Below are 26,650 nucleotides of genomic sequence, written 5' to 3'. Positions count from 1 at the left end.
TTCATACATTTTTTTAAACAGGGGGATACCTGCAGTACAGTGAAGCAACAATTACACTCTTGTCGATTTGACTGGTATTCAGTGATGTTACACATAAGGTAAAGTAAGTATGTGGCTGAGCGGGTAGGAAAGAAGGGTTAATAATTGTGTAGGCATCTCAGGGTCTGGCGGAAGGATGATTGATTCCATCCTGCCTTTGTTCTATATCTGATACACAAGTTTACAACCAGTACCTGTTAGTAAAATATTTAACAAACTCCAGTTACAAATGCACAAAGGGTCAGCCTTAGTTAATAGGCCATGGTTTTATTACCCATATGTCCAAACTGCAGCCACCTTGGCTCACTTTTCTCTTTTCTTCTGACACTATCATCATCATCTATCTGTCTATCTACAATATGTTTTCTTAAGGTCCCTGAAATAGAAAAAAAAAATCATTTCAAGATGTTTTTCAAGATTTGAGGGGTTACAGTTAAAACATGCCTATTTATGGGAGGTTCTAACACTGATCTGACATAGCTGCCTTTGCACGTACACATTCTTCAGCCAGAACAAATATTTAGAAGAGGCTGTGTCAACCCATTTTTCCTTGTATTTCCACATTTTCCCCCTTTTGATCAAAATTTCTCTTTAGAGAACACAAATGATCATACTTCATGTCCTTTTGTCCTTCTGCATTGGGAAGGCTCATTCCCAGAAGTCATGTCCCACGTTGGAGGGAAAGAGGTGAGATGAGGTTGATGTAGGCCTGAGGTGGACACTCCAGGGGTATGTAGTAGAATCTGCTGCTACGCTTACAGGATAATTCTATCTACATTGTGCTACCATAATGGGGGGGGAGGGTGTTAATTTTTTTTTTTTATCAAGATAGGGTTTCACTGCATTGCCCAGGCTGGTCTCAAACTCCTAGCCTCAAGCAGTCTTCCCACCTTGGCCTCCCAAGTGCTAGGATTGAGTGTGAGCCACTGCACCTGACCTATAATTCTGGTTTTAGCAATAGACTTACGTAAGTTGGTTATAAATACCATGAGTAATTTAAGTGATAGTAAGAGAAGTAGGATAGAGACTATATCAAGGTTTGAGATCCTTTTGTCATTTGTAAGTGTGATGATTGGGCATTCACACGTGTGAGATGTGCCTCCCTCAAACCTTGTTATGACGTCGGCACATTACCCATGAAAAAGGGGTTGAACTGCAGACTGGAAGAAATAGGAAGCCAATTAAATAGATCATTGAGAAGATCGGTAGTTTGTGCCTCTTGTAACCATTTAGCTTGCTTGGAAATTCTTTCTATGCAAGTCTCTACTTCACCCAAGGTGTTGATGTAAGTGCAACAGGCACTGTGAGCTACTGCACAGACTCCTTGTCCCAGCTACTCGGGAGGCTGAGGTAGGAGGATCACCTGAGCCCAGGGAGGTCAAGGCTGTAGTGAGCCGTGATCACACCACCACACTCCAACCTAGGCGACAGAGCAAGACTCTCCCTCAAAAAAAAAAAAAAAAAAAAAAAAAGCGCCCTTCAATTTGCCAGCGATTTTGCCAGCTATTTACACTATGTGCCCATCCTTGAGTTGGTGGGTGTGGCCCAATGCCACATACCAAAATGTATCTCTTAACTATTCATTCATAATAGTTTGAATAGGTAAGTTGTTTAAAACATGAGTGAGCCATGGATTGGTTTTACTGCAGGCCTTACAAAGGCCTGCATAAGCATGATATATAACAAATGAGACGTGCTGGCACAATCTGCTTTGCTTTTTCTCCTTTGGACATTCAGTTGCCAGTTATGACAGTAACGGTGGGAGGCCAGGAATGTGCAGGGACAGCGGCCTGGAAAAGATGAGGAATTAAGTTTGTGTTCTAGATAAGTTAGAGAATTTGTCCCTGATTGGCTTACTGATAGATAGACCTGGGGGCGGTGGGGAAGGGTGAGACTTAGGGCTTATTACTAAGCACAGAATGAAAATATGGCCTGGCTTTAGAAGCTGAATTTGAATTTGGAAAGTGACATTTGGAGGGAACTGATGTAAGTATATGGTAACATTTGGAGTGTCAGAAAAATCAATCTCTGGTGCAACAAGTAGCATGTAATGATCTTGAATGGCCCTTGGAAGCTGGTGACAAATCCAGCAATCTGAGAGACTGCCTCCATCTGCCACACTTTAGGAGAGTTTGGCTAATGAACTATTTTTCCATCCCCAGCAGAGACCCTGAAAAGTCAAGTGTATATATATAGGTGGCCATCATGTGTACAGAAACATTAACCAGGTTATATATCCTATAATCTGAGTCAAAGCAGACAAGGCCAATAGTCCCCAAAGTAAATATAATACTCTAAGAATGTTTAGACAGGAGATCATACAGGCCTGGTCTGAAGTCTTAGGTCAATTAGCTGTCCACTCAGATGTTGTCAACTTCTCGTCCTGGTTTCAGGGTTGAAGCTGTTTGGTGAATCAGAGACAGGGATCTTTGGTGGGAGTCATGGTCCATTCAGGAAGTTGTGCCTTTTTAAGGTGAGAGATATGGATCCGTGAGTCTACAACCTTTAACTCTGCTGTGCATGGATTAGTCAACGGTACCTGGTAAGGGCCCCTCCACCAAGGCTGGAGGGAGTCCTTTATGAGATGTCTTTTCCAACAGACAAAATTTCCAGGTTGGAGGTCATGACCAGAATCTTCATCTCCCAGGAGCGCACTGTGGGATGTGTCTTGCACTAAGGTCTGGCTTTTCATGAGCTGGTGAACAAGTCCCTTATAACAGTGCAAGATGTCCCCATTCAGTAAATTTGTATCAGTCATCTTGATTCCCATGTGCCTGGGTCTTCCAGTTACAATTTCATGAGAAGAGAGCTGATAAAGGGATGGATCAAAGGTTGAGCAATACCAAGGCGAGTGCCTTCAGCCAGCAGAGGTGAAAAGCCTCCATAAATTTAGCCAGTTGTGTTTTTATTATTCCATTGGTCCATTCTACCAATCCAGAGGAACTAAGGGTGGTAGGCACAATCAAAATACTGAAATATAGGCCAATTTTTTTTTTTTTTTTTTTTTTTTTTTTTTTTTTTGAGACTAAGTCTCGCTCTGTCACCTAGGCTGGAGTGCAGTGGCGTGATTTTGGCTTACTGCAACCTCCGCCTGCCAGGTTTAAGCGATTCTCCTGCCTCAGCCTCCTGAGTAGCTGGGACTACAGGCGTGCGCCACGATGCCCGGCTAATTTTTGTATTGTTAGTGGAGACAGGATTTCACCATGTTAGCCAGGCTGGTCTTAAACTCCTGACCTCAGGTGATCCGCCCGCCTCGGCCTCCCAAGTGCTGGGATTACAGGCATGAGCCACTGCACCCAGCCCCAAATTTTACAAATGCTCAATGACCTGGGCAGTAAAATAAGTTCCCCTATTGCTGTGAAGTTCAAAAGGGGACTCCCCATAATGGGGTAATCCCTTCTTAATAAGATTTTACCCACTACCATTGCCCATCAGCAGGATGGGCAATTGCATTACCCAATGCAAAAACATGCATATCATTACCAATACATGTTTATATGCTTAAGATGGTGGCAGCTAGATAAAATCAAGCTGCCACATCTCAAAAGGTCTAGGTAGAAAAAGAAAATGATCCTGAGTCCCATAAAGGGGTTTTCCAGGATTGTGTTTTGGGTAGATGGTACACTGTAAATCAATCTTCTGTGCCATGATGACAGTCTCCAATAATATTGTTTATAATAGGATATCATTTTATCTGAATTCCAATGGGTCAAGCTGTAAATGTGTTCCATGAGGGGTATCTGATACCCCACTAGGATAATGGGTTTATCATTAGGTCCATACCATAGTTCAGTTTGGGGGAAAAGTACCCCCCCCCTTTTGTTTCCAGGTAGATCTTTCTTCGGTGAAAGCTAAGTCTTGGGTTTCCTTTAGCGTAGATTTAACTGTTTAAGTCTCACAGTCATTCCAAGGATCGGACTGGTGTCTCAAATGCAGCTCACTTAGCTACTGCATCAGCAAATTGATTACCTTGACTCTGTGTTGTGTTTAATTCAGAGCAGCCTGGAACCTTTATAATTGCCAAAAGCGAGATCCAAGACTAGTCCATTTTTTACGGGTTGCCCTGAGAAGGTTAAATATCCTCTCTCTTTCCATAGCATTCCAAAGTCATGAGCACCACCAGATGCATAGGGGCATAATTTTTGCTACTTTATTCTTTGCTAGTTAACAAGTTTGAGTCAGGGCAATCAGTTCAGCCAGTTGGGCTGACTTAGCCTGAAGAAGACCAGCTTCAATGACCATGGCACATCCTGCTTTAACCTTACCACCTTCTCCCCTCAAGTAAGATACATCTGTAAACCATTCTGTCTCAGCATTATCTAGTGGTGATTCTTGTAGGTCTGTCCTTGGGGTAAAAAGTTGGGTGTGTCATCAGGATGAAGTAATGAGAGGTCTTATCAGAAGACTGGCCAGGCCTGGTGCAGTGGCTCATGCTAGCACTTTGTGGTCTGCTAAATTCATATTTCAGTATTTGGGAAAAGTAAGTGGGGCACTGTATATCCCTGTAACATCACAGTCCAAGTATACCGTCATTCTCTCCAGGTAAAGGCAAACAAATACTAACTACCTGGATGTATAGGGATGCTTAAAAAGGCACTACAGAGATCCACAAGTGCCACTCAAGGTGGGCAGACCGCTTGAGCCCAGGAGTTTGAGACCAGCCTGGGCAACATGGTAAGCCCTGTCTCTACAAAAAATATAAAAATTAGCCAGGTGCAGTGGTGCAAGCCTGTAGTCCCAGCTACTCGGGAGGCTGAGGCAGGCAGATTAACTGAGCCCAGGAGGTCAAGGCAGCAGTGAGCTGTGAACACACCACTGCAGTCCAGCCTGGGTGACAGAGCAAGACCCTGTCTAAAAAAGAGAGAGAGAGAGTGGCAAGGTTAGGATTACTGCAATGAGATGGTAACATTAGAGGATAATAAAATTAAGACCTAATAGGAAGTTAATCTATTGAAAGACAAGTGTTGAGTTATGATGGGAATTCAGAAGTAGCTCAACTGAATACGGAATGAAGGCAGTAAGGGAGAGGACCCCATGACTATCTCTCCAACAGTTTTATATAGAAGGGCTGTAGCTGATATTGCCCTCATACAAGGGGGCCATCCTCGAGTCATTGGATCTAACTGCTGACTATAATAGCCTATAGGTCTGAGTCAACATACCAAATGTGTTCCCCCCATCTTCATGAACAGAAAGAGAGAAAGTTCATAGTTTGGGTGTCTTATTGCTGGGGCATTTATTAACCTTTTAAAAAAAACAACAACAACAGACTCTTGCTCTGTCACTTAGGCTGGAATGCAGTCGGCTCACTGCAACCTCTGCCTCCCAAGTTCAAGCGATTCTCCTGCCTCAGCCTCCCATGTAACTGGGACTACAGGCGTTTTGCCACCACATCTGGCTAATTTTTGTATTTTTAGTAGAGACACGGTTTCACCATGTTGCCCGTGCTGGTCTTGAACGCCTAGCCACAAGTATCTGCCCACCTCAGCTTCTCAAAGTGCTGGGATTACAGGCATGAACCACCGCGCCTGGCCTACTAATCTTTCTTTAATTTGTTGTACAGCTGGTTGTCCCTCAAGAGTCCACATGATGGGATCAGGCTGGTCATTCTTTAAACAGGTACAAAAGGGTTGAGTCACACGATAAAAATTTAGTATCCAGCTTCCACAACAGCAGGCCAACTCCAAGAACCCTCTAAGCTATTTTTTAGTAGGAAGCATCAAAAAAGCTAAGATTCCTTTGATTCTATCAGGATTGATGCTCAATCCTTTGGCTGACATAACATGTGCCACATGTTTGACTTGAGAAAGACAAAATTAAAGTTTACCCTTAATGTAATGGCCAATTGTTGAAGTAAGTACAAGTTTTCTTCTTCAGAGGAAGAAAGTGTGTCAGAGCAAAGGAGGAGGTATGCACACACTGGATGAGGGATGAGGATCCCCTGAGAGAAGTCCGAGTCTGCTAAATTCATATTTCAGTATTTGGGAAAAGTAAGTGGGGCACTGTATATCCCTGTGACATTACAGTCCAAGTATACCGTCATTCTCTCCAGGAAAAGGCAAACAAATACTGACTACCTAGATGTATAGGGATGCTTTAAAAAGGCACTACAGAGATCCGCAACTGAAAAATATCGTCAGGGACAGGCACAGTGGCTCACACCTATAATCCCAGCACTTTGGGAGGCTGAGGCGGGTGGATCACTTGAGGTCAGGAGTTCGAGACCAGCCTGGCCAACATCATGAAACCCCGTCTCTACTAAAAATACAAAAATAAGCCAGGTGTGGTGGTACACATCTGTAATCCTAGCTACCTGGCAGGCTGAGGCAGGAGAATCACTTGATCCCAGGAGGTGGAGGCTGCAGTGAGCTGAGATTGTGCCACTGTACTCCAGCCTAGGTGACAGAGTGAGATTCTGTCTCAAAAAAAAAAAAAAAAAAACACTATCATCCTTGATATTTGGTATGGCAGACAGGTGTATGAAGGTTAAGAAGCACTGGATATCTAGGTATTATAATACTGTCTACAGCCCTTAAGTTTTGTACAAATCTCCATCCCCTTCCCATTTGGTTCCTTGACAAGGAAAATGGGGGTGTTGCAGGGACTGATGCAGGGAATAATAAAACCTCTCTCAAGATAATCTCATGATTGGGGCAACTCCATCTATGCCTTCTTGCCATAGTGGCTATTATTTTACGTTAAGCAAGGGATTCTTAGTGTTAATCTCAACCTTTATTGGAGTAGCTGAGAGTATCTTTCCTATGCCTATGTTAGACTGGGACCACAGCAGGTAAGAAATAGTTTCAAGTAAAAGCTTAGCTTCTGGCATTAGTAGAAAAGTTGGAAGTTTAAAAGGAGCCTTATGGTTTCCTTCCCTTTATTATATTTCATTTTGTTTTCTCATTTTCCCAATCACATGAAGGTGTCTTTACACCACACCACTAACATCAACTTGTGATTTTTTTTTTTTTTTTTTTTGAGACGGAGTCTCACTCTGTCACCCAGGCTGGAGTGCAATGGTGTGATCTCGGCTCACCGCAACCTCCGCCTCCCAGGTTCAAGCAATTCTCCTGCCTAAGCCTCCGGAGTAGCTGGGATTACAGGAATGCACCACCACGCTCGGCTAATTTTGTATTTTTTTAGTAGAGATGGGGTTTTTCCATGTTGGTCAGGCTGGTCTCAAACTCCCGACCTCAGGTGATCCACCTGCCTCAGCCTACCAAAGTGCTGGGATTACAAGCGTGAGCCACCGTGCCCGGCCAACTTGTGATATATTATGAGGGCATTTTTTGGTTTGCTTTCCCCAATCCCATGATTTCAGTTCCAGAAACATTTCCCACTTTAAGGAAAAAGAGATGAGCATTATGGATGTCGTGGAAATTTCAATCCAGAAGGTTAAACAGGTACTTCTGGGCATATCAGGAAAACATGGGATTGGCTAAGGGTATCACATTCACAGCCCTTGGGAGGAAGCCAAACCCAATGAACCACTTAAGCAAAGATGTGAACTTAAAGCAAGGGATAGGTTTATTAGGTATACCCACCATGTTAACTTTTTCATTCCTCTGAGAAATGGGGTTTTCAAGTAAGGTGGAATTTATAACTGATACAGGAGCTCCTGTGCCTACTATTGTGTTAATTTCTCCCAAAGAGTGAGTTAAAGCAGCATATTGGGAGAAATGAAAACCCCCTATTTCCTCAGAGGAGTCCTAGTTTTCCAGTTTATCATCCTGTTGTTTCCATTTCAATGTCCTGCAATTCCTTTTAAAATGCCTAGTTTCTTGTAGCAGTGACAGACAAGGGGAGAAGAGTTCTTAGGACCAAGACTTCCTAGCCTGGGAGTTTTAAGAGGTTAAGTGTTACCATTGTTAAGTGTACAGCCTTTTGATTTTCCTTTTTCATCATTGTGCAGGACAACTGGTCAGCCAGTTGACCAGTCATTAGTTCTGGCCATCACCTAGTCAGTCATGTGACATTTGACAAGAGTGGGTAGTGCATCATCCAAATTGTTTGGGAAACTTTAATAATATGTCATTTTTATTGTTTTCAAAGTTGTCCACTGACATCTGCAATATTGTTTTCATGTTTTATCAAAGTGGGTAAAAAAATCTACAACAGGCCCATCTGGATTCTGGCAGCATCGCTGGATTTTAATCCAATCTACGATCTTTTTTTTTTTTTTTTTTCCTGAGAGAGTCTCATTCTGTCGCCAGGCTGGAGTGCAGTGGCACAATCTCAGCTCATTGCAACCTCCGCCTCTGAGGTTCAAGCAATTCTCCTGCCTCAGCCTCCTGAGGAACTAAGATTACAGGTGTGTGCCACCACGACTGGCTGATTTTTGTATTTTTAGTAGAGATGGGGTTTCACCAGTTGGCCAGGCTGGCCTCGAACTCCTGACCTCATGATCCACCCGCCTTGGCCTCCCAAAGTGTCTGGCCGTAATCTATGATCTTTTGAAAAAAACAAGGGAATGGCATTTAACAGAGAAGCTGCTCATACTCACGCGTCTTTGAGCCATCTTCTGAAAGCTGGGGAGTTGGCTGTGGCAGAGGTCATACTGGATTTTCAGGAACAAGATCTGTTAGGGGATCCAACCACACTGTGCTTTTTCTAGCTATTCCTTAGCTTAAGCAGCTGAAACCAGCATGTAGACAAGCCGATAAATGTCAGAATGACCTGGGTCATAGATTTTAATTGTGAGTTCAAATTCTTTGGTAAAGCAAATCCGATCTTCATAAGGGTCAGGGAATTCCTTAACTATGGCCCATAATTTGGCCTTCGACTAGGGTTGATAGAGAATCAGGACTCCAGGCAGGCCGGGAACACACGCTGCTGGTACTGGAAGTGAACCACTGGGACCGAGCATGAGCAAGCCAGTGAGTGGGTCCCGCAGCCCCCTGGACCCAGGGCCAAGCATGGCGGCTGCCAAGGTGGCAAACTGAGAGAGCAGATCCAACTGAGCTTATAACAATATTTTTGAAGTATGCAAGCATTGAGAAAAATGGTGAATTTTTCATGTCTCCCAATGACTTTATCACTCCATACTTGAACATTTCTGGAGAAAGCCAGCCTAACCCAAAGACTGTGGAACTTTTAAGTGGGGTGGTGGGTCAGACCAAAGATGGGAGGAATGTTGTCCCAGTGTTGATGATGCTAAGTTTGATCACTTGATGAAGGTGGCATCCACCAGCTATTTCCATTTTAATGACTAGTATCTTTTCAAGAATGTGTGGCCTTTTGATTGGTCCTGGGTGCCCCTGATACTTTGTTTATGGTAGCCTTTCAGCTGTTTGACAAAGCTGGCAAAGGAGAAGTAACTTTTGATCAGAAAGAGGATGGTACCAGCAGTCTACAGGTGTCATCCCAGTCACTGTTCCCTGGTCCCAATGGTAACAACTGACATTTATCACCATCAATTGGTTTTTCCTGTTTTTAAACTTAATTGGAACTATACAGAATGTACTCTTTCAGTCTGGCTTCTTTTGTTCAACATTTGTGAGATTAATCCATGCTGTATTTTTTATTTTTCTTCACTGTATAGAATTCCGTTGTGTGACAGCATATCACACAGGGTCAATAGATATTTTGGGACATTTTCAGTTTTGGCTACTACAAGTAATGTGTTTTCAACATTGTTTTACGTATTTTGTGTGTGTGTGTGTGTGAGTGTGTGTATTTCTAGGAATAGAACTGCTGGGTCATAGAAAATGTGTAAATTTACCTTCAGTAGATCTTGCTAAACTGTTTCCTAAAATGATGGTACCAGTTAACACTCATACCATCATTGTATGACGGCTCCATTTATTTCAGATATTTGCCAACACTTGGTATCAGTCATTTGTTATTTCAGTGGTATCTCAGTGTGGTTTTGATAAGCATTTCCCTGATTCCAAATGGGTCCTAGAACTTATTGGCCATTTAGGTATCCTTTTCAGTCATGTGCTTATCTTCTGGATACAAGACCTTTGGTGGTTATATGTTTCATAGATGTCTTTACTCTGTTCACTGTTACTCATTTAACTGAGTCTTGAGGAACTTAAGTTCCTAATTTTAATGTAGTACAAATTATCAGCATTTTCTTTTGTAGCTAGCTCTTTTTGCGTCCTGATTAAGAAATCTTTGCTTTCCTCCAGGTCGGGAAAATAATCTCCATTATTATCTTCCAGAAGTTTGTTTTCCTTTCAAATTTAGATTTTAATTGTTCTAGAATTTGTGATATTTTTACATGGCATTAAAGGTAAGGGTCAAAGATTCTTCCCTGGCCCTCTTCCCCATGGATATGTAGATCACCCAGCACCATTTAATGAAAAGATCACTCTTTTCTTTTTTCTTTTTTTTTGAGACGCAGTTTTGCTCTTGTTGCCCAGGCTGGAGTGCAACGGCACGATCTCGGCTCACTGCAACCTCCACCTCCTGGGTTCAGGCGATTCTCCTGCCTCAGCCTCCCAAGTAGCTGAGATTACAGGCACCCGCCACCACGCCCAGCTATTTTTTTTTTTTTTTTTTTTGTATTTTTAGTAGAGACAGGGTTTCACCATATTGGCCGGGCTGGTCTCGAACTCCTGACCTCAGGTGATCCACCTGCCTCGGCCTCCCGAAGTGCTGGGATTACAGGTGTGAGCCACCCCATGCAGCCAAGATCACTCTTTTCTTTATTGCACTGCAGTGGTACTGCTGTCATAAATCCAATATGGGGCTGTATCTGAATGCTCTATTCTTTTCATATAATTGTATATTATCCACTAATACTATCTTAATTACTACAGCTTTATAAGTCATACCTGATAAGTCTTTCAACTTTATTCTTTAAGATTATCTTGGCTATTCTCGGCCCTATTCATTATCAAAACAATTTCAGAATAAGTTGTTAATTTCCACAAACATCCTGCTGGGATTCTGAATGCACTGAATATGTGTAATATCTGTGTGTATATGTGTAATTAAATGTTTTTTTGTTTGTTTGTTTTGTTTTTTCTGAGACGGAGTTTCGCTCTTGTTGCCCAGGCTGGAGTGCAATGGCACGATCTCGGCTCACTGCAACCTCCACCTCCTGGGTTCAAGCGATTCTCCTGCCTCAGCCTCCCAAGTAGCTGGGATTACAGGTGCCCACCACCTCGCCCGGCTAATTTTTTGTATTTTTAGTAGTGATGGGGTTTCACCATAATGACCAGGCTAGGCTGGTCTCGAACTCCTGACCTCAGATGATCCACCCTCCTCAGCCTCCCAAAGTGCTGGGATTACAGGCGTGAGCCACCACGCCCGGCCAATTAAATGTTTTAATCCCTTAAAAAAAAAGAGAAAGAGAATTAGGAATCCCTCACCTATCATAGGCTGTTCCCAGAATGAGGCAACCACAGGAAGCATTCCTGTGGAGTTCCTGTCCCTCACTTCTGAACAAGAGGTTGCTGCCAGGGTAGGTGGAAGGACAACAAGAGCAGGGGCCTTTGGAGCCGTGTTTCCTGTCACAGTCTAACAAGTGGCAGACAAGGAGAAAGAGATGGCAGAAGAAGAAAAATCAGATCCAGCCTGGGGAGTTAGAAAGATGAAGATAGAGTGGCAGGGCACAGTGGCTCACGCCTGTAATCCCAGCAGTTTAGGAAGCGAGGCGGGCGGATCACGAGGTCACAAGATTGAGACCATCCTGCCTAACACGGTGAAACCCTGTCTCTACTAAAAATACAAAAAAAATTAGCCGGGCGTGGTGGCGGGCGCCTGTAATCCCAGCCACTCTGAAGGCTGAGGCAGAAGAATGGCGCGAACCCGGGAGGCGGAGTTTGCAGTGAGCCGAGATCGCGCCATTGCACTCCAGCCTGGGCAACAGAGCGAGACTCCGTCTCAAAAAAAAAAGAAAGATGAAGATAGAGTGAAGGTGTAGGTGGTGAAGGAGGCCTAAAGAGAGGTACTTCTGAAGATTTTTTTTTTTAATAGGAGAGTATATTTGAGAGCTATCTGTTAACACCTCTAAGTTGTTTATCAGCATTCTATAAGGAAGAAAGATCATCCTACCCACTTTTGCTACTTTCAAGATACCACTGGAAGTAGTTTCCCCATTCTGGTTGCTTAATTTTTGCACTAGCACCTTCCATCCTGGTCTGCATATATCAAAGGATCTGCATTTAGGCCATTGTGATGTGAAGTCATTCTTCAGTCATCCTGGTCCATTTGTTTAAGTAATTACACAATGAGGCACCCCAAGTACTGTATATTAACCCAGCTGGGGTTTCTAAAGGTGGAATCAGATGTTCTGCAGTTGCAGGGGATTTAGTCGATTTAGAGGATTTGTTCTCCATAATTTTTAATACCTTCTCATTAGATTGACTAAGTCAGGAGGTGTTCTGAATCTGAATGTGCTGCTTGCAAACACAAAGCTTGAGGATGCGCACCCAGGAAGCACAAGTTCCGTAGCTTATTACCTGTGCTCTGAAGTAGACTGCATGAGGCACAGTCTTTATATATTTTTTAAACAGGAAAATATGTGCGGTATGGTGAAGCAATAGTTGAGAATTTGGTTCATATTCAGTGATGTTATGCCTAAAGTCAAGTAAATATGTGGTTGAGTGGGTAGAAGAGAAAAGTTAATAATTGTGTAGGCACCTTAGGGTCTGGTGGAAGGATGATTGATTCCATCTTGCCTTTGTTCTGTATCTGATAAACAAGTTTACAACCAGTATCTGTCAGTAAAATATTTAACAAACTCCAGTTACAAACCCAAGGGGTCAGCTTTAGTTTGTAGGCAGTGGTTTAATTATGCATATGTCCAAACTGCAGCCATCTTGGACCAGTTTTCTCTTTTCTTCTGACACCATCTATCATCATCTATCTGTCTACAGTATGCTGTCTGAAGTTTCTTCAAATAGGACAAACATTTTGAGAAGTTCCTCAGGATTTGAAAGGTTACAGTTAAAACACGCCTATTTATGGGAGTTTGTAACGCTTATCTCTGACATAGCTGTTTTTGCAATATACACACATTCCTGGGCCAGAAAGAAATTTAGAGGAGGACTGTGTTGATCAGTTTTTTCTTTTATTTGCTTTCACAGGTGTAATAAATGTGTTGCTTAAATTTTAAGTTGTCATTTGTATAGCACTTTACATTTTATAAAGCACTTTCACTGGCATTCTTTCTTTGACTACTATTAGCCAAAAACCCAAAAATTGTTTTAATACTGTAACAGTTAAAAACAATCAACCATGGCCGGGCGTGGTGGCTGAAGCCTGTAATCCCAGCACTTTGGGATGCCAAGGTGGGTGGATCACCTGAGGTCAGGAGTTTGAGACCAGCCTGACCAACATGACGCAACCCTGTCTCTACTAAATATAAAAAAATTTGCCAGGAGTAGTGGCAGACGCCTGTAAATCTCAGCTACTCAGGAGGCTGAGGCAGCAGAATTGCTTGAACCCGGGAGGCAGAGTATGCAGTGAGCCGAGATTGTGCCACTGCACTCCAGCCTTGGGGACAAGAGCAAAAATTCATCTCAAAAATAAAAAATAAAAAAAATAAACCATGCCATAATTATAGCTCTGACCAAATAAACTGAATATCCCAAAGTTAAAAAAGATTAAAGGTAATAGCTAAGTCAGCAAAAGCAATTAAAAAAGATAACTAATTATATGGACAATATATATAAACAAAAAAATAAAGTTTTAAAACACAACAATCAATTCTAAACATCTGTTTTGGCTGATTTGTAGGGTTTTCTTCTACTTTAAAGCTGTGGGTTTCATATAAATTTAATGATCTTAATGAATCTAACTTAATGAATCTAACCTTGGTGCTGATGAGTCAAGAAAGGGATGAGATAACCACAATATATCAAAGACACAAAAGGGACAATTCTAATCCCATCTAATGAAATTGGGAAGCCAAAGATCAAGAATAACGTCTAATTTTACATCTAATTAAACACATAAGTTTACTGAATATAATAATATACATAGGAAAGAAAAAGAGTTTCACAGCGATAGTTTATATTAAAGACGCTATTTAAGAAAAGTTTTCTGATAAATAAGATTAAAGATTATCTCTCATAAATCTCAGCAATACTAAATACTTGTTCATTTTAAGCTCCAACCAGGAAACAGAATGAAAAATACTGAAATGCAAATTTTAGAGCTTTAGTACCCTTTTTAATATGGAATAGGAGACAGTGAAAAGGTGATGAATTTAATTCAACTATTTTGTCTTTTTAAATCTTATAAGGGTGTTAACTCACATTTAAGGATATGGAGAGGGTTCTTATTACGATGAATTTAACATATGTTAAGCTCACCTTAGTTGGCATGCATGCTTTGAAGGACATCATTAGTTACTCTAACTTCCCCAATTCCACTTTCTAGATTCCTTCTTCTGGCTTTTTTATATATTCAGAAGTAAAGCGTTTTTTAATATTCAAAAGTACCTTTCAAAACTCAGTAATACCACTGGGTGGACTAGATGGAAGAAAATTGAGAGCAATAGTCAAACGTGGTAAATAACAGTTAACTTCACAACTGTCCAAGTCATCTTGGGAACTGAAATTCTGATATGCACAAATTAGGGGAACAACCTCCCAAATGAAACTATCCTTAAGTTTCCAATAAACCAAAACCCTAGCTTCTAATTATCATTTTTTTCTTTCTAAAAATCAACTGGCCTAAGTCTTTAAAAACAAAAAAAAAAACACAAGATAGTTGAAGTGACTTAAATGTCAACGAATTTTCAGACTGGTTAAATTATGGTTGAAACACCACAGAACGCTGTTTCAACCTTTAAAGCAAGTTGAACAGTAGTAATACAGTATAATCTCACAGGATGTTTTTAAAATGAGACTGTAACTACACAAACTTCTTTTTAAATTGGTTCTTAAAAATAGTAAATAGTGGTTGCCTCTGAGGAGTACAAGCATAAAAGAAGCTTACTTTCACTTTACTACCTCCTGCTTTTTTTTTTTAACCAAGAGCATCACTCTCCAATAACCTTGGTTATCAAGACACACCTTAAGAGTAATCTAAAAAAGCACAGAGAGCTTAAATAAACTTCCTCAAAGACATACAGATGGAGAGATACAAATTAGAAAATACACTCCATGGGAGAGACTACGAAATAGACTGGTAAGATCTAAATACACACAGAGCAGAATGGGAAGGAAACTGCAGACAGGAGACAAGCAAAAGATTTGTAAAGTGGGAAGGAAACAGCAGTGAACAAAGACAAAAAGAACTAAGCAACCAAAGACAACTTTGAAGTGAAGGAGATGCATTTCTTTAGAGCCAAACTAGAAATGGCATGATGATGGGAAAGGAAAAGAAATAACACGAAAAAATACTCGCGATCACAAACTGTGGGGATACTTGAGTTCCTGTAATTGGTAATGCCACCATTGACACCATTTTAGTCAATCATATGCTATCATTAATCACATTTAAGTACAGCATCCAGTAAACACTAACAGTGTAACTGGAGCAACACTTTTCACAAACGGTCAACAGGACTAAATGCTTTGTATTCTCCCGCTGCTAGGCTATTTGGCTGCAGTATTCCCCAACAATGAGACATGTTTCATCTGCAGTTAAGGAAACCCATGGAGTAGTAAGACATTATTTCCTCTTACCTGCTTCTAGATAGCAGCCTACATCTCAGCAAAATTCCTGAATTTAGCTAACTTTAAGGGATAAATGTAAATCTGTCTAGAAGAAAACTGAGAAAGGGGTAGCAGACCCCACTTGTTTGCCAACAGCCTCTTCAAACATGTGCCCTGTCTCTGAGAAATTACATGGTAAAGCATTTATAACTATGGCTGTCTATGGAATCCACACTTGGCAGAAGAGCCTAAAACTCATCCTATATAGGAAAGAGGTCAAACTCAGAAATAAACAAGTCTTCAACTGAAATGGCATAGGTTAAAAATAAAATTACAAATTCAAGTCTTTGGGCTTTAGATAGTGTAAAACACCAGGCCCCTCCAATTTTGGTAGAGCGAAAAAAAAAAAAAGAAAAAGAAAACTAGGTCTCCCAATTCTAGATTAAGAGGAATTCCAGTACATTAAAAAAAAAATTGAAAGTGTCAGAGAGAATATTTATTTGCTTTTAATGGATGATTATGAGTTAGAAAATATAACCATACTTGGGTCTGCAATGAGTCAATTTGGAGTATATTTCTGCTTCTGTCTTTACAACTAAATAGGAAGTCACTCCTAATTTTATTTGCCCTTCTGTAACATTGGGAAATTCTGTTTATTTCCTTGAATTTATAAGAGTTGAACATTACAGAAAAATAAATGCTATCTATCCCAAGATATATACAACAAATTTAACTGAAGGTAAAATTCTGATTACTAAAGATTTTCTTTTAAGCCCAGGTCTGTGGGAAAAGAGGAACTTAGCCTTTTCAGGGAGACTTTAAGGTCATGAAAAGCCCCATATACTCCTCTATGAAGCTGTTCTCCCATTTTCAAACTTGAGAAAAATGTTAAGAAAATGGATACATGATAGTATACACACCTGATTTGACCCAAACCTCAGGAAAGTTCCTTAACCTCACTAATCCTGTTTCCTCATCTATAAAATAATGACAGGCCGGGCACAGTGGCTCACGCATGTAATCCCAGCACTATGGGAGGCAGAGGCAGGTGGATCACCTGGTCAGGAGTTCGAGACCAGTCTGGCTAACATGGTGAAACACCGTTCCTACTAAAAATACAAAAAATTAGCCCAGCCTGGTGGCGTGCGCCTGTAATCCCGGCTACTCAGGAGGCTGAGGCAGGAGAATTGCCTGAACCCAGAGGCAGAGGTTGCAGTAAGCCAAGATTGCACCACTGAACTCCAGTTTAGGCAACAAGAGCAAAGCTCAGTCTCAAAATAATAATAATAATGACAAATCCAAATCTCCTGAATAGTATCTGTAAAGCATCAACACAACATCAACACAAAGATCGGCACAAGGTATGCACTCAGCTCTGACAATTCTTTTTACTCATGAATCTTTCTTCTTTCTCTCTTTTTTTCCTCTTACATTTCAGGTATCATTTTGCTTTCTGTCTTTGGGCAATCCACTCGCAGGAAGTTACTAACCAACCTTACTGGTAATACCTATTATTCATTCCCTGGTCCAATCTCTCCCCTTAGCTCTAGGATAAATATGGCCAACTGACCACCAATCCATTCCAATCTTTAAATACCCTGAGAATTGATTATATAATCTTCCCTCCAAATCTGCTCTTCCTCTATTTACCTATCTTGGTTGTCATCCACAGTCACACAAAAACAACTTGGAAGCCAACTGAGCTCTTCCTTCACCCTCTGCATGGCCCTCCATCAAATTTATTGTGAAGTCCTTAGAAATTCTGTTTCTTCCTTCACTTCCATCCCCACTGCCTGTTTGTTCCTCATCATGGTGCATGAACTCCTGTCAGAACCTTGTAACTGACTTCCCTACATCCTTTAAACATGTGATATCTTCCTAAAGTTCAACTACTAATCTTCCCTTCCAAGGTACCAACACTGGCTTCATGATAGTATCTAAACTCCTTGGCAAGGAATTCAAAGCTTTTCAGGATCTGCTCCTGCCTACCAGCTGCTCCCAACTTGGAATTCTGATATTCTAGGAGTGTCAAACCAACTTTAATAACTAGCCACCCTCTACTCAGGCTGTTATTTCTGTCTGAGACGGCTTACCCTCTATCCCCTTGACCTGGGAAATTCTCTTAAGAATTACTTATTTTACAAAACCCTTCCATACCTTTATTAGAACACCTACCACATAAGATTTCACTTCTTGTTTACTGCATTATCTCCTCTACTCAATAGTAAACCGCTGTCGAGCAGAAACTAAGTCTTGTATTACAACCAGGTGCTGGCTGTACATAGTACACAGAAACGGGTAGAATTTGCTAACTACTCAAAGAGTGGGGCAGCCAAGATTAATATAAACAGTATATTTAAGGGCATGGAATGGGAAATGGTGTCTACAATAAAGACGTGAATTCTAAAAACTAATGTTTTGAAAGGAGTCATTGTTTGCACTATTGATCATAGAAATATTTTTAATGTTTTTAAAAAGGAGTCTTTTTTTAACATTTGGTCTATAGACTTTTGTAGGAAAAAAAACCTGAGGTTTTAAAAGCTATAGGAAAAAATGTTTCTTGCTTATTTCAAGCAGGAGCAGGGGGAAGGAAATTAGACTAGTGTGGGGAGAAATGAGAAATGAGAGCTACTTCAACTCAGCACAGTTAACATTTACCAAATTAAAATAACAGTAAGCCAAACCAAACTTATAATAGGTGGAAAACAACTAAATACAAAGCTAGAAATAAATTCTTTTAGTTCAACGGTAACTTTCATACTTGAATATGTAACAGCGGTGTACCTGTGACATTAGTATTTCTGAGGCAGAGAGAAAACCTCCCTACCTTGAAAACAAACTCCCTTTTTGGACTAGATGACATTTCCAGATTATTTCCATAATACAGAAAAATCCTAGTTGCAGATTCAATAAAAAACTGGAGAAACAAAAGACAACAAAAATGTCTCAATTTATAACACCCCAAAATCAAAACTTAAGTGTGGGAAATACAAGACAATCTTGTGGACAAGAGAAATCAGGAAGAAAGAAAAATGACATTTTCCAGGTTTCCGCAGGACTTTCTGATGTAAAATGGTTGAATCAGAATTGAAAAGACAACCAAGAGTCAAGGGCAGTGTCTTCCCAGAACTGCTTTCATAAGGTAAGGGAGGGGACCAAAGACACTCATTCTTTCCACTAAAAATTTACTTAATGTTTCCCCAGAAACGATAACTGACACAGGCCTCAGTTTTATCTTCTGTAAAATGTCTACTTCCCAGTGTTGTGAGGACAACAGCAGCTAATATTTATCAATCATGTCACTGGCTTAATTACAACTTATTTAAAATAGGTATTACTACCATTTTACAGATGAAAAAAACTGGATCACAAAGTGACTATAAGATGATGACAGCTTTGAAACCCAAACATTACTAACCCAGAAACCTCTGAACAGCAAAACTTCATGCCTCAATACATGTGTTCCTTTTCTGCTCAACCAATTATATTCCTACCATCTCTTAAGAAAAAACGAAAATGACATACTTTTAAAGCAACCTACTATGTGCCTGGCATGGTAAATTGATTAATTTATCCTCATAAGAGCCCTGTATAGTTGGTTTAGATTTAAAAGTTTACGCTTTCCCCAGTGAAAAACTTTTATTTTACATGTAAAATGGTTCTTAAATTGCTTCTCTGACATAAATATGTCTGAGTTTGAGCCCTATGAGTCAGGATTTCCCAGGACTTGATAACCACTCTGGGGGGAAAAAAAAATTGACCATTCAGGTTCCAGATATACAGAATTAAGAATATTGTGCAAGGACAGACAGACTTGGGGCCTGCTGTCCACCAGTGATCTAGAATATTCTACCAATTGAACTTCGTATCTCCAACCTCCCACAAAAGCAATACAAAGAGAAGGCAGTAGAGACCTTGTCTGTGGGTCTTTCCCACCCTGAATTCATTCACATTGATAATCCAAATCTCTGTTTTACATCATCTAATTAGTAAAACAAAACCCATTAAGCTCTGTATGTAGTATATGAAATCTGCTAGGAAATGGAAATTCTAGCCATAACTTAGCTATGAAATACTAATTAAGAAAAACAACTCAAACAATCTCAGCGTATTTGCAAAGCACCTCATATGCATTTTAAATACAGGACCCAGAGAAATAGCTGCGAAAGGAAAGCCAAAGTTATTAAATCCAAAGTTTTTCATTTTCTTGACATGCTCTTTCTATTTAATACAGAAATGTACTAATATAGGTTGCCTTTTGGTATTGTAATTTGGTCAACCAAAACTTGGGAAAAATAGGTCCAAAGTTTTTCATTTTCCTGACATGCTCTATTTACTACAGAAATGTACTAATATAGGTTGCCTTTTGGTATTGTAATTTGGTCAACCAAATCTTGGGAAAAATAGGTTTATTAATAACAAAATAATGAAAAAAAATGGATTTCAACTAGTATCGATTTTTAGGTGTGTGGGGGCAGGGGCATTCAAGGGTATTATTTCCTAGTAATGATCACTTAGATTCTAGGCCTTAGACATGATTCAAATGCAGGAGAAATCAGGAAAGAAGCAACAGATATGGTGGTGGGTATCGGATGTCTAGACTACAGGCAAACCCCAAATACCAAAGAAGCATCCATGTGTCAAACCAGCATAATTTTTGAGCTATGCCTGGGGCCACATACAAAAAAAAAAAGGTTAGCTTGAAAAGAAAAATCTAGGAGAGGTAACCAGAAGGTCAACCACAGTTCACGGGATCTGGGAAGAAGCTAGCCGTTACCCTGTGTCATCTTCCTGAGCAGCTTCCTCCCCAGCCAGCTCCCCAGCCTCCTTACAATGTTTCCAAAAGGCCCAACTCCCTAAACATTTGCTTCTTCAAGGTCATCCTAAGGCACTGAATAACCACCAAACACTGAGTCACGCATACCTTTCGCCTAAAAAAGATCCCCCTTCCCAAAATCATTATATAAATACTTTAAATGCCATGAGGGTTTTCTCCGGAACTCCACCAGAAACAAACTCCCAGACTTTAATTTAGATTGGGCAACTAAATGTGTTCAATTTTGCGACATAAAATTTTAAAAGGCTTTTCAAGTCTGGCAAATTCCAGTTCAAAAACAGGTGCTTTCAGCGTACTCTGAATAACAAGGTCATATTCATTTTTAAATTATTAAAAGAAAAAGAAAAGCTTTTCTTAACCCTCCTTAGGACAACTTAAGAAGGGGGAGAAAGAATTGCTGGGGTAAAACTGTCTCGGATAGGGTCCCTGTTTAACTCAACAGTAAATCCTAATCTTCCGAGTGCCTTAAGTAATGGAAGGTTACAGGAAGAAAATAAAAACAAAGAAACTGACTAGGGTCATAGTTACCAGAACAAACTGCACCGCCCTACCACCTCAAGAAACCAACTCCCCCTACACCAAAACAAACCTTGCCCCTCCCCGCTCCCCCCACCCCCTAGAAACACACAAAGAAACTGGCCGCACGCACAATTCGCCCACAGTCCTCACTTCCCTTAGTAGGGCAACAGGGAGCCCCGGAACTTCCCCACGGTGGTTTATCGGGCGTCGTCGGGGCTGGGTCCCCTGGACTTGCGGGCCACAGCTCAGCTGGGGAGGAGGTGCTCGCCGCCCTCGCCCGTTTCCCTGAAAGCAGTAAAATGCCTCCCCGCTCCTCCCAGGGCCCTCGGGTCCCCACCTTCCGTATAAATCGTGCTTCCCCCCTCGGGCACTCCGGTGACTGCCGAGAGAGACGCCGAGCCAGCAAGTAAGAATGCTCCCTGGTGGATTTGTTGGTAAATAAGACATCTCGCGTCGGGAGGAAAGTTCCTGCGGGGGCCGCTCGCCGGGGCGAGGGCGAGGGCAGCGGGAGGTGAACCGCGTCGCTCGCCGCCGCCTCCCTCACCTGCGCCGGAACAACGGGCCCCGCGCCAGCCCGGCCCGGCGCCTCCCGCAGGCCGCGCCTCCCGCACGCCGCGCTGCCGGGGCTTGTTCCTCCTCATGGCTTTGCCCTGACGTAATTCAAACATGGCAACAGTTCGACTTCAAAGGCGAACCCACAGACCTCCCAGACACAGGCTCCCGGGCCACGAGAAACCGGCCGAGCAGTCCAGGCCAAGCTCTCCGGAACCCTCGGCCGTCGCAACCCCCGACGCCAGGGCTGAAGCGCTGGGCACTGCCGCCTCCCTCGCTCTCCCGACCGCACACCCGGAGCGGGGAAGCACGCCGCCTCCCTACGCACCAGCATGGCACCTCGCACAAGTAGCGCCGCCAAAGTTTCCCCACGAGGGGGCTGAGGGACAAAAGCCCCTCCCGAAACTCGCCCGAACTTCGAGGGCCTCCGACCTGCACGGCCCTACGCCCAGGCGGCGGCCCCGAGCGCCGGGGGCCCGCACGGGCACATGCAGCCCTTTGTTTTCTGTCCAGCCGGGCGCTGCCTACGTGCAGCATCAGGGATGTCGGAGCGTTTCGCAGGGGCCGGACACTGGACGATCACCTTGAGTAGGGGTCCGGACCCCGCGCCCCGAAGAGTCCGGAGCCTGGCCCCCCGACCCTCCCCTCGGGAGCAGGCCCATTTAATCAAAGTTTTGCAGTGTCCTTGATGAGAAACGCCCGGAGTACCCGCCCCGCACGGGCGGAGAGTTGGCGACTTTCACTCTGCTTTTTAAACTGGCAAGACGCCATCATCAGCAAACCACATTGTCCTGCCGGCCGGACCTGCCCGACGGCGGCCGCATCCCACGGCTCACGCGGGGCTGGCTGGACATTCGGACAAGGACCAGGGTCGCAGCCCGAAGCACGTGGTCTGTCACGTAGAGCACAAAAAGCAGTGCCCTGCGGAGTTCACTGACTCCCGCGGCGTAGAGAACGCCGCCGCCTCCATCTCCAGCCAAGTTGGCTTCCCTGGCCATCTTACAGCGCGGACGGCCGCCCATAAACGGGAAGCCCTCGCGGTGTCGCCCACACCTACGCTACAGGTGAACGCACCGGGAGCAAAACTTCGGGCTCCGAAAGCACCCCGGACACCAGAGGCTCTTGGGCGCGGTCCGAAGAGGGCAGGCGAGTGGAAGACGGGCTGTTTTTAAGCGACCGCGTGTTGCTCTCATTGTCGCATCCGCATCCCACCGGAGTTGAGCAAACAACGCCACGCCGCGTGCGCTCCGGCAGAGCCCAGCACTGACCCCCAAAGGCCGATTTAAAGACCCTCGGCCGCCAACTCGGAAGCGGATGGCAACTTAGTTTCCGAGCGAATGGCGTTTATTGTCCACCCTAGTCCGGGGGCTGCAGTCAACTAAACCACGAGGTTTCACAACGGCGCCCGACCCTGCCCGCGCCTCGCGCCCACGCGGACGCACCGACCCCGGCCGCTGCGCGGTGGCCAACGAGTCGCTTTCCTCTCGGGCCTTTCGGCCGCCGGGCTCCTTTCCGCGAGAGAACACTGCGGCGGAGAAAAGTCATTGTCACCTTCAACGTGGATCCCTCAACTCCGGCGACTCCTCAATTATGCCCAGGCTCCACTCACTTCCCCGCCCCGAGACTTTCGGTTTGCCTCAAATACCCTCCCCAATTAATAAATACACACTAAACACGAGCGTACCAAAGAATCTGGGGTCTGAAGATCACGAAAACAGCGCTCCCAACAATGCCACCTCCAAGACAAAACTTCCTGTGTGTAAGTGGAAGGACGGGGGGAGGTGGGTGGAGGTGAAAAGAGAAAAAAAAAAACACTCTGAAATCAAAGCCTCGTGAGACAGTTTTGCACTAGAAGCATGGTGAGAGTCACTCACCTTCCAAAAGCAGCCGTTCCACGCGCAATAATGTCCCCGAGGTGCGGAGTGCACGCCAGGCCAGTCCCCCTCAAGCGCTCCCTCCTCCTCAACTGCCTTGTCTAGAAAGATTGTCTCCTGCAGTTCTGCAGTTGCTACCGCTGGCCGGGAAGGTGTAGATTCCGCTTTCCCTCTGCGCACGCGCGGCTCCCGGCACAAAATTCTCTTGAATCGAACTTATTTGCATACGGGCGCGCGCACGTCGCGGGCTGGGAGGGGGAGAAGTCCCGGCGACCGCGCGCGCTCCCGAGGCCTCTATTGTCCTTTTAAGGGGAGAAGCTCCGCGGCGCGGGAAACGCGGCGGCCAGAGGGAAACGGGGGCGGGGACTGCTTACTACGGCGGACGTCACATAAACAAACGCCCCCCCCACCCCCGGCTGCAGGCCGCGGCGGAGAGGGAGAGGCGAGGTGGGAAAGGGAAAGGTTAGCAACTGAGGGGAGGGCTGCGCTGCTTGGCGTGTTTTCCGCCCCCGAAGTTGTTAGGGACACCATTGAGAGCTGAAAAATTGTTCTGAAAGCTGCTTTTGCAAAATTCTCACACCTGTCCCCACTGTCGGTGACAGAGGAGGTGGTCTTGTAAGCACCCAGACTGAATTTATACTAATCCCACGTTTCCTAAATTTTGTTTGAAGTTAGGTTTTTGAAGCTTGTAAAAAAAAATCCTCTGGGGCCAGCAAAGGATTAGTTTTTGTGCAGTTGTAATGAGTCGTTTAATAAAGTCCCATTTTAACACCCTATCCATTCGCTAACTCCCGCTTGCCCTTCTCAAATAGTAACCCAACCCATAACAATCCAGTTTTTTCCTCCACTTCGGCCTTAAGATTTCAAGTCTCTCCGAATTGAATGATTGTTAATTTCCGTGGGAACAGTGCCGCTTTCTTTAAAAGACTAGGCAATGGAAAGCCAATAACCTAGGGACAGGCATACCTCCTCTAGCAGCTTGTAAAGGGTGTTCCACTCACCCAGAAATAATTCCAGTAACTGGTGGTCTTGGGAATGGAAAAAATAACGAGTGACGTACAGACTTTTCAATGCAGAATATGTAATAATTCAACAATCTAAGCGCTTTCTAGACTCCGGAAGAAAAAAACTGAAGTAGCTCTTCTCAGATTGATAAGAGGAAAATGAAAACCGAATGATTGATTCGCCTTTGTCCCAAGGACACACTTAACACCAACAGGCAGAAACCCGGGGTTAATGATAGAGGGTGGGGAGAGAGGAAGGATGTTTTTCCCAGAAACTTGATATTGGTCCCAAGCTACAAAAGTGTGAAAATCAACCATAAAACTTAATCATCTGCTGACACGTTTCGCTGCTTTCACTACAGCGTCAACAATACAGATTTAAATAGTTACTTCTGAAATGTTAATTTAATTCAACAGGCAATTCCTAGTACATACAGTATAAACCCACTTCTGAACTCCTCAACTAATACTTCTTTATTTTTCTTTAGGTTCTGTAACATACTATTTCTGTAACTGTATATGAAAACTATATTATAAATACCTGAAAAGATAGCCTGGCGTGGTCGTGGGCACCTGTAATCCCAGCTATTCGGGAGCCTGAGGCAGGAGAATCGCTTGAACCTGGGAGGCGGAGGCTGCAGTGAGCAGAGATTGCGCCACTGCACCCCAGCCTGGGCGACAGAGCAAGACTGTCTCAAAAACAACAACAACAACAACAACAAAAAAAAAAACAGAAAGAAAAAGGACACCTCTCATTAAAATATGAGCTCCTTAAAGACAAGGATTTTATGCCTTTCTTACCCATTTTTGTATTCCAGTGCCTGACACAGTGCACATCAGATAATATATACTGACATCTTGCATGCATTAGTTGGCTAGGAAAATTTTTTTTTAATGTAATAAACGGTTGGGCGCAGCGCCTCACACCTGTAATCCTAGCACTTTGGGAGGCCAAGGCAGGCAGATCACATGAGGTCAGGAGTTCGAGACCAGCCTGGCCAACATGGTGAAACCCTGCCTCTGCTAAAAATATAAAAATTAGCCGGGCATGGTGGCTCACACCTGTAATCCCAGCACTTTGGGAAGCCAAGGCAAGTGGATCACCTGAGGTCAGGAGTTCAAGACCAGCCTGGCCAACATAGTGAAACTCTGTCTCTACTAAAAATACAAAAATTAGTGGGGCATGGTGGCACTCACCTGTAATCCCTGCTACTCGAGAGGCTGAGGTGTGGTGGCACATGCCTGTAATCCTAGCTACTCAGGAGGCTGAGGCAGGAGAATTGCCTGAACCCGAGAGGCGGAGGTTGCAGTGAGCCAAGATCACGCCACTGCACTCCAGCCTGGACAACACAGCAAGACTCCGTCTCAAAAAAAAAAAAGAAAAGAAAAGAAAGAAAATTGTAAATACCATAATAATACTTTTTAAACTCCAATTATGGTTTACAGGAGTATATATATACATATATGTAAGTATGTGCACACACACACATGTACCTTGAATGCTTTTTCTCTTGAAAGTTTATGTAAAGAATATTTATTGTGGCCGGACGCGGTGGCTCCTGCCTGTAATCCCAGCACTTTGGGAGGTCGAGGTGGGTGGATCATAAGGTCAGGAGTTCGAGACCAGCCTGGCCAATATGGTGAAACCTCGTCTCTACTAAAAATACAAAAAAATTAGCCGGGCATGGTGGCACATGCCTGTAATCCCAGCTACTTGGGAGGCTGAGGCAGGAGAATTGCTTGAATCCGGGAGGCAGAGGTTGCAGTGAGCCGAGATCGCGCCACTGCACTCCAGCCTGGGTAACAGGGCAAGATTCCGTCTCAAAAAAAAAAAAAAAAAAATTATTGTAATACAGGGATGGAACAATAAACTCAAATGTGCAAGCAATGCAGGAATTACAGTACTTAGGATACACTGTTCAGGTAAAAAAGTACCTAGAAGTTGCAGAGCTACTGAGTTAATGTAGCCAGACTTCCTCTGCTCTCAAAGTATAGGTCAAGAAGTAATCTGGGTAAGTTTTTTAGGAAGGGTAGCTACAAAATTCTTTTTTTTTAATTTTTTATTACTTTTTAATTTTTCTTTGATAATCCTATTGCAATAAACAAAATTCTTAAAGAAAAATCTGAATTCCATAGTCTTTTTTTTAAAAGCAACCACCTGCTATTTTTGAACAACCAAGTGCATTCCGAAGGTTCTTTTGTCCAGTTTGTTGCTTGAACATGTCATTATGGATGGCCCTACCCAGGCCCAATAGCTCATGTATG

General features: G+C 43.2%; 1 protein-coding gene and 1 pseudogene across 1 annotated transcript in view; one reads left to right on the top strand and one right to left on the bottom strand.

Annotated features, from left to right (window-relative positions):
• The window catches only part of SINHCAF (SIN3-HDAC complex associated factor), a 44,756-nt gene extending 22,061 nt beyond the window's left edge, over positions 1 to 22,695 (bottom strand). Inside the window, exon 1 of the mRNA XM_034936076.3 lies at positions 21,293 to 22,695. Within this exon, the coding sequence (XP_034791967.2) occupies positions 21,293 to 21,623 (331 nt within the window). The 5' untranslated portion in view covers positions 21,624 to 22,695. The remainder of the gene's footprint in view (positions 1 to 21,292) is intronic.
• On the top strand, positions 1,084 to 1,181 carry LOC112436826 (small nucleolar RNA U13; annotated as a pseudogene).
• Positions 22,696 to 26,650: the final 3,955 nt, after the last annotated feature.

This window comes from Pan paniscus, chromosome 10, assembly GCF_029289425.2.
Source record: "Pan paniscus chromosome 10, NHGRI_mPanPan1-v2.0_pri, whole genome shotgun sequence".
Classification (NCBI taxonomy): Eukaryota; Metazoa; Chordata; class Mammalia; order Primates; family Hominidae; genus Pan; species Pan paniscus.
The sequence above is the reverse complement of the archived record's forward strand: the minus strand, read 5'-3'. Positions and strand labels throughout refer to the sequence as shown.